This window comes from Pteropus medius, unplaced genomic scaffold, assembly GCF_902729225.1.
Source record: "Pteropus medius unplaced genomic scaffold, Ma_sr-lr_union100, whole genome shotgun sequence".
Classification (NCBI taxonomy): domain Eukaryota; kingdom Metazoa; phylum Chordata; class Mammalia; order Chiroptera; family Pteropodidae; genus Pteropus; species Pteropus medius.
Genome location: NW_024352789.1, coordinates 2,096,965 through 2,104,830, shown reverse-complemented (window position 1 = coordinate 2,104,830; position 7,866 = coordinate 2,096,965). Strand labels below are relative to the sequence as shown.

Sequence of the window (7,866 nt, the reverse complement as noted above, 5' to 3'; positions counted from 1 at the left end):
GAAATTTCTCATCTCCCCAGAGTGAAACTCTGTCCCCACTAACCACTCGCTCCTCGTCCCCTCCCTCCGGCCCTGGCAGCCACCTTTCGGCTTTCCGTCTCTGTGAATGTGACTATTCTAGATGCCTCAGAGAAGTGGAATCTTACGGTGTTGGTCCTTTTGTGACTGGCTCGTTTCACGTAGCATGCGGTCCTCGAGTCTCGTTCGTGCCGTAGCGGGTGACGGAAGGGCCTCCCTGCGGCTGGACAGTGTTCCCTTCTACACAGAGGGGCCACGGTTTGTTTCTCTGTTCATCCTCGTGTGGACCCTTGAGATGCTCCCGCCTTTCGACTCTGAATGAAGAATGCTGCGGTGGACCCGGGCGCACAGACATCCGTTTGCAACCCAGCTTCCACGTCTTTCGGGCGTGTACTTAGGAGTGGAATTGCTGGATCATGTACTAATTCTATTATGCATATATTTAAGTTGATAATATACTCATAATTATTATTATTTTTTTTAATATCGAATTGTGAGCATTTGGGGCCTACTATGAGAGGAAAAGAGCAGAAAGTGGCCATTCCTCACAGGAGAGAGCAAGAGGTAGCTTGGGAGGGTGGCGGGGTGGGTGCAGGTGGGAGCTGGCACGGGGCACCCACAGCCACCGGCGTCTCCACGTGAAAGCTGCTTTCCACGGATTATCACGAGGCTCCTCACTGTCTAGTGGGGGCACAGAGCTCAGAACAGGCCTCGGTTCCAGTCACACAGATGGCAGGTGGCGGAGCCAGGAGCCAGCCCAGGTCCGTCTGGCACCCCGACACCAGGCACTGGCGTTGGCCTCTTTGGATCACGCCCCAGGAGACCAGAACCCCGAGATGTGACAGGGACAGAGACGGCGGGCAAAGCCGCAGAGTGCAAATTGGAGAAGCTCGACATGGACAAATCTTATCGTTAGTTCTCGACTCAAGGGAGGGGCGAGGGTTGCCCTTCTGTGCGAAGGGATGACAGACACCTCCGTTTGGCGGAGGCCCAGGTTCCTTCTCGAAGGTGCGTGGGTTTAGCGCTTCTGGAATGCCACCGAACGGGCTGATCTGATTGATTTCAGCAGATGCCACAAATGACAGCAGAGCCACCTGCAAGCCCCACGTCCACCTGGGTGAGGTGCTTATGTAGGGGTGGAGAGCCCAGAAATCAGCAGCTGAAATCTGATGGCAAAACTCTAGAGAGGAGGCAGGCGGCTGGGACCAGTTAAGGCAGAAAGACCAGGTCACAGGTGGAAAACCACAAACCTGCGATTTACCTCGGATTACGGCACTGCAGCTTAATTCGGGATAGATAATTTCCTCTGTGATGTGAAGCCGTGACCTAATCTTTCAGCGGCATAATTAAATTTTACCACATCCACACAACGGACAAACAAACACTTCAGCAGTAGGTATGGCTGCCGATCTTATCAGCAAATAGATGGGAACTAGGCAGTGAGTGCCTGGCTGGCACCTCATGGGAAACAGCAGTGGGTTTTGGTGCTGTGTTCTGTCGGGGGCAGCCGCGTGTCCGCTGTGAGCGGTGGGCAGTGGCACAGATCCCTGATGAGATGACAGGGCCCTGGGGCAGGGAACGCTGTGGCATGCACACTGTCGTTACAAATGCCTCTCTCCGCGGTACGTTTTCAGGACTGACGGCGGCTGTGGGAGGGCCACCCCGAGTCATGCCACGGCTCGGGCAGTTTAGGGGGACGTGGGCTTTCGCCCCTAACTAGGATCCTTGCTTATTTCGGTATACTTTCCATTATGTCTATCAGCTTTGTGTTAGCTCCTCGATGAAGAGACTGTGTCTGGTTCATTTTATAATATTACCCAGCGCGAAACTACCAGTTTTGTTGCGGTAAAGTCACAATAATAATACAGATCAGCATGTGACACACCATCTCATTTTTATCATTGCTGATGATTGATATTTGGGACTAGGATTCAACGTGAAGGTAGATTTCAGCCCGTGCGTGGGAATTGTCTTCTGTGGATGGTGACTTCTCCCGCAGAAGAGAAAAATGGAACCCAAATGAAGAGCATGTCACGATCCACGATGAAACGTATCGTAAGACAGAAAGTGGAATTTTCTGGCGGCGGCCTGGGTTTTTCCAGTTCATTAATTGCACCCCCTCCCCCCAAGTCAGATGCTGTAGTTGACTCTGCCTTCCCCAGCGACACGTTCCCCCCAATCTCCCACCTGAGTCTTGTGGAAAAACGAGATCCACAGTGAGACACCCACTCCCCACCCTCTAATACTTGTGGAGGGAGCGAGATGGACTGGCAGACACTGATTCTGGCCCGAGAGACAGGGCGGAGGCTTGAGAGGGGAGCGGGGAGGGGCAGTGGGCGGTGGGTCCACGCAGAGTGACACCCTGACGTTCGGTCTTAGGATTTCTTCGGGATGGAAAACGCCACAGTTGAGCCATGGTGCAGAGCAGCTGGTAGGAAGAAAGCCCAGCCCGTGAGACTCTTCTGTACTGGGTCCAGGTCGGGCTGATCAGGACCATTTGTATGGCCTCCTGGTTCAGACATCCTTTGCTTTGAAAGGGCCGACCTTGAAGGATGCTTCACTCGGCTCGGAACGTTTTTTGAATGCTTACCGTGCCATGCGCCAGGCTTACGTATACTTTTATATGCGTGGCTGTAGCTACCCCTCGTAACCACTGTGAGAAGATACCATTGTTCTCTCCACTTTCCAGGTGAGATAACTCATACAGGTACCTTGTTCAAGGGCACACCTGATGTAAAGTGCACGGCTGAGGTTCACACCCTGGCAGCCTTGCTCCCTAACCCTCGGGCTCACCCATCGGTGGCTGACACAGGAGGCTCTAAACCACCGAAAATAGCCCATGGAAACTATCCTGCAATAATATTCCGCATAATGTTTATGTGTATGTCCGTATAAATATAATTTGCATAGAAGCATAATTGATGTATGTTTGCATATAGATGTTATTTATAGATACGATGTGCATGTACATTTGCACATATAATCATAGACATACATTTTCATATAGATAGTTGTATGGTAATTTGCACATAGAGGAGGGTATGCAGGGGATTAAAAAAACAATGGCTATTTTAGGGCAAAACATTGTGCTTTTTGTACTTGTCTGTTTGCTCGTGTCTTTTATGATTTCTCTACGATAAACATAATGGTCTGAAACTGAATTTTTTAATTCAAAAAAGAATTTGTTTTTCTCTGTTTAGGACGTTTAAACAAATGCGCTGACCGAGTTCCTGGCCGCTCAGAACCCGGCCACACAGAGTCCATGTGGAGCCCGGGTCTGGAGCGGGACCGGCCCGGCCGGTTGCCATGCCTGGTTTACTCTCTTTTCTTTTTCTATTTTTGAATTAAATTTATCGGGGTGACATTGAGAATACCTTGGGTGGAGGCTTCCGGTGGCGTGCGTTACTGCGTCTGCGCCCAGGACACTCTCCCACATGCCTTCGCCTTAGAGCTGGCCCATTTCGTCTCTGTGGTGTCCGCTCTTTCCCAGGAAGTCCCCAGATAAACCAGAATGAGTGTTGCTTCAACATTCCACCCACAGCTGAGGCCTCAGAGCCGCCTGGGGGGGCACCCCCCTCCCCCTCATAGCTCCAGGGGTGGCCTCAACTCCTGGAGACCCGGCTGGTGCTGTAAGAATGCGGTTCAGGGCCCTCTCAGCCCTGACGGGCGGGGGCGAAGCTGATGTGAACCCATCGGTTCCACCAGGCCCCACCTCTAACTCCCAAGCCCCCCACGATCGTGCCTGCTTCCCAGGGATGGGGGGATCCCCCACTTGTTACTGTAGCTTGTGTGTAAGTGGGGAGTGCTGGGAACGTGCCACCAATGCTGGTGATGGATCAGCACCGACCCTGAGGGTGGCCAGGACAGGGTCTCGAGGCCCCGGGAGATGGGCACAGACCGCTGCTTCCTATCCTGAGAAGGGAGAGTCCCTCTCCACGGGGACCGCTCCTGGATGTTTACGTCCCTACCTCTCCATGGGGACCGCTCCAGGAAAGAATGTCCCGGTGAGATCGTGAGCAGCCGCAGGGCCACCCCCACCCAGGGGAGCCGGAGCCTGGCAGATCTGGCTCTATGGGGCGTCCAGGCAAGGCCTGGCCCAAGCCAGATGCCAGGAGCCCATTGTTAGCGGGAGCGGCTCTGCGTAGGGCGCCCCAACAAACACGCGCACACGCACGCCCCCTGTCAGCCTTGAGGCTCCGAGCAGCCTGGGTGGGTCACTGCTGAGATGCTGCCGGGCGGTGGTGCCACACTGCTGAGCCTGTGTGGCTGCTGACACCACCTGCCGCAGGCGGAGCAGGCTCCCGGCAGGCGTCCCTCCAGGCGGACATCTTCACCACCGCCAGGGGGCAGCAGTTAATAGATCGAACTGCTCCTTATCATGCTGTATGGCAAATGCTCTTTCTGCCATTCTGGTTCGACTTCTTTCGTTTCTTTGGTTTTCGATGCTCGTTCCCTAGCAGGTTGCTTGGGAAGGGATGACGGGGAACTATATTCTCTAAGTCCTTGCGTGGTCTTCGCTCTCTTTGGCCTTTAAACCTAACGGTCAGTTCGGATGGGTGTAGACAGTGCTTTGTCCTCGGAAGAACGACCGTCTTTTTCACACACGCTTGCTCCTTGCTACTCTGGGTCTAACTCTGGGTTTTGGGTTTACGTATGAGTCTTCTGTTGCTCCGGTAATGAATACACTTCATGGATTAAAACAAAAATGTATTCCCTGGTAGCCCTGGGGGTCCGAAGCCTAAAATCGAGGTGTCTGAAGGGCTGCGTTCCTTCTCGAGACTCTAGGGGAAAATTCGTTTACTTGCCTTTTCCGGCTTCTAGAGGCCGCCTGCCTGCCGTGAGAGGCAGCGCCTGGCTCCAGCCCCTGGTTCCGTCATCAGATTGTGACTACAATCGGGCCCCCCCACCCCGGATGATCTGGAATAACCTCATGCATTGGTAACCTTAGGCCAGACTCCCGTGTGGCCTTATGGGTGAGCAGAGACTCGACATTCTAGGGTTCGAGGTCACGGGAGACTGGGAACAGCTTTCCCACCTCATTCTCTCTCGTCCCTCAGGGGCGTCGGGTGTCCCTGCTCTCTGACTCTGTGACTCTTGGGATCTCAAGTGGCCTTTTCTCGATGGGATGCCTTTCAAGGGTCGGGACCGTGCCCCGCTCATTGTCACGGCCCTGTGGCCCTCGGCCCGACACGTCGGCAGTGACAGAATGGGGCACGAGCCCAGCTAGCTGCTCAGGAAGATTTTATTGAGGCCCTCGGATGGGGCGATGGACAGATGAGAGGTAAAGAGCTCTGAAACCCCCCACAAATGGAGGGGGAAGGTGTTCTGCCGAAGGCGTGACATGCTCCTGAAAGCGTCTACACAGCGAAGCGGGTAAGACAGGAGGGTTTAGGGTAACAAGCGCCTTGCAGAACTGGCCTCACTGCGAAAGACCTAAGAGAAAAGCACTGTGATTGAGGGCTGATGTCTGGGGACGCACCGGCGGGGCCGGCCAGGGCTAGGCGGGATGGCCCTTCTCCAGCTGTCTCCTTCCGGGACTGGGCGCTGGTCCAGGCTGGGACGCTCAGGGCTTGTTGCCTTCGAGGCAGGAATTCAGCCCCGAGGCCGCGAGGCCCCGCTTCACTTCCGCTGGGCTCCTTCCCGGCCCGGCGCGGGAGGCATGTGGGCGCACGGGCCACCCCGGTCCTGCCTCCCGATCACCGTCTCCCTTGCGGGGTCGTCGACCCACTCCCGCTCCACCACTGAGGACCGTCCCCCTCCCTGCCCGCCCGTCAGGGCGCTCGCCCCGGGCTGGGCCTGTCCCGGCTCTGTCCCTTCTGCCTCATGGCCACTCTCTGTTGTCCCTCTTTGACCACGGCCTGACTGCCGCTGGGTCTGTCCCTGCTCTCCAACCCCGGTGTGGCACGGGGTCTGGCTCCTGTCCTGCTCCACGGTCTGGCTTTGTGACTCTGTCTGTGTTGGAATGGGTCTGGTCACCACTTGGCTTGTCTGGCTGCTGTGTTGACCATGGGTCTCAGTCCCTCTGGTCTGTCCTCGGAAGGACTCCTGTGACTGGGAGCTGCCCCCTGTGCTGGCTCCTGTTCTGCTCCTGCAGGTGACCCCTGGTGGCCCCTCCCCATGTCACGAATATGACACAAGTGGGAGGACTCCTGACTGAGCTGGTGCCCCCAGGCTTGCTGGCTCCTGTCCTGCTCCACGGTCTGGCTTTGTGACTCTGTCTGTGTTGGAATGGGTCTGGTCACCACTTGGCTTGTCTGGCTGCTGTGTTGACCATGGGTCTCAGTCCCTCTGGTCTGGCCATGGAAAGATTCCTGTGACTGGGAGCTGGTGCCCTCTGACTGCTGGCTCCTGTTCCGCTCCACGGTCTGGGTGACAGTCTGGGTGGCCCCTCCCCATGTCTGAATATGGCCGTGGGAGGACTGCTGTGACTGAGAGCTGGTGCCCCCCTGACTGCTGGCTCCTGTCCGCTCCCATGGTCTGGCTTTGTGACTCTGTCTGTGTTGGAATGGGTCTCCTGTGTTGACCATGGGTCTCAGTCCCTCCGATCTGGCCATGGGAAGAGACTCCCATGACTGGGAGCTGGTGCCCCCCCTGACTGCTGGCTCTGTCCTGCTCCCACCCCAGTCTGGCTTTGTGACTCTGTCTGTGTTGGAATGGGTCTGGTCACCACTTGGCTTGTCTGGCTGCTGTGTTGACCATGGGTCTCAGTCCCTCTGGTCTGTCCTTGGAAGGACTCCTGTGACTGGGAGCTGGCGCCCCCTGACTGCTGGCTCCTGTCCCGCGCCACAGTCTGGGTGGCACCCGTCTGGGTTAGAGTTTCGGCTCCAGTCACGGTCTCGCTTGTCTGGTGGGCTCTGTCCTGTTCCCTGGCCTGTGACTGTCTCTCTGACCTCTCGTCTCTGGTCCGACAACCCTGGTCTTCTCCTGCGCTCTGGGTCGGCTCCACGTGCCCCCTCGCTGGTGTCTGTCGGCTCCCTCCCTGATGTCCCTGAGACTCGAACTGTCTGTCACGGTGACTGACCTGAGTAGAGCCGGGGGCCTGGCCCTGGGTCCGAGCCCCAGTCTCTCCCTGCCCGCTCTGTCCACCGCTGCTCGCCTGGGGATGCTGGCGTCCCCCAGCTCTCCCCTCTTCTGGGCCACTGCTCTGTCCTTCCCCCTGCTCTGGCGAGGCCCGGGGGGCGCAGCTTCGGGACTCCTGAGTCCCACAGGCTCCCTCAGGGCTCTCACTCAATGTCTTGAAACAGGCCTGTGTGACTTTAAACACTAAGATCAGGAATTCCTCGAACTCCACCGTCCCGGTGTGGTCTTCATCGAGCAGGCGCAGGACTTCGTCCACAGTGGCCGGGTCCTGGGGCTTCTGGGGGAGAAGGCCACGCTGAGTTCGCCCCCTCCCTGAGGACAGGCGGTCTACTCAGCTCCCCGGCTCCCCACCCCGGACCTGGGAGTCCACCGGCTCCGCCCTACAGCCATGTGTGCCGCACGTGTGCACACGCACACGCGCACACACACACATGTGCACGCACACACATGCACGCACACATGTGCACACACAATACATATATTCACCCACACACATGCACACACGTGCACACACATACACGTGTGCACCCACACACATATACTTGCACATGCATGCGCACACACGCACACACATGTGCATGCACACACATGCACACAATGCACATGCATACGCATGTGCATGCACACACACGCACACACACATACACATGCGCATGCACACATGCGTGCACACACACGTTCGCGCACACACATATTCACACTTGCACACATGTGCACACACACATGCACGCACACACGCGCGTGTGCACACACACGGCCTCCCACACT

At 56.6% G+C, this 7,866-nt stretch overlaps 1 protein-coding gene and 1 long non-coding RNA gene across 4 annotated transcripts in view; one reads left to right on the top strand and one right to left on the bottom strand.

The window, feature by feature from the left end:
* The window catches only part of LOC120592110 (uncharacterized), a 110,842-nt gene that overhangs the window by 91,355 nt on the left and 11,621 nt on the right, over nt 1-7,866 (top strand). The window lies entirely within an intron of this gene.
* Nucleotides 5,243-7,866, bottom strand: part of CRNN (cornulin) — a 6,350-nt gene continuing 3,726 nt past the window's right edge. Inside the window, exons 3-5 of one of the 3 annotated variants that reach the window (XM_039849600.1) lie at nt 6,650-7,375; nt 6,207-6,389; nt 5,243-5,940 (exon numbers count right to left, since the gene is read on the bottom strand). In XM_039849600.1, the coding sequence (XP_039705534.1) occupies nt 5,638-5,940; nt 6,207-6,389; nt 6,650-7,375 (1,212 nt within the window). In that variant the 3' untranslated portion in view covers nt 5,243-5,637. Of the gene's footprint in view, nt 6,080-6,179; nt 6,485-6,628; nt 7,376-7,866 lie in introns of all 3 variants that reach the window. The other 2 variants (XM_039849601.1, XR_005650048.1) reach the window with 2 other exon arrangements.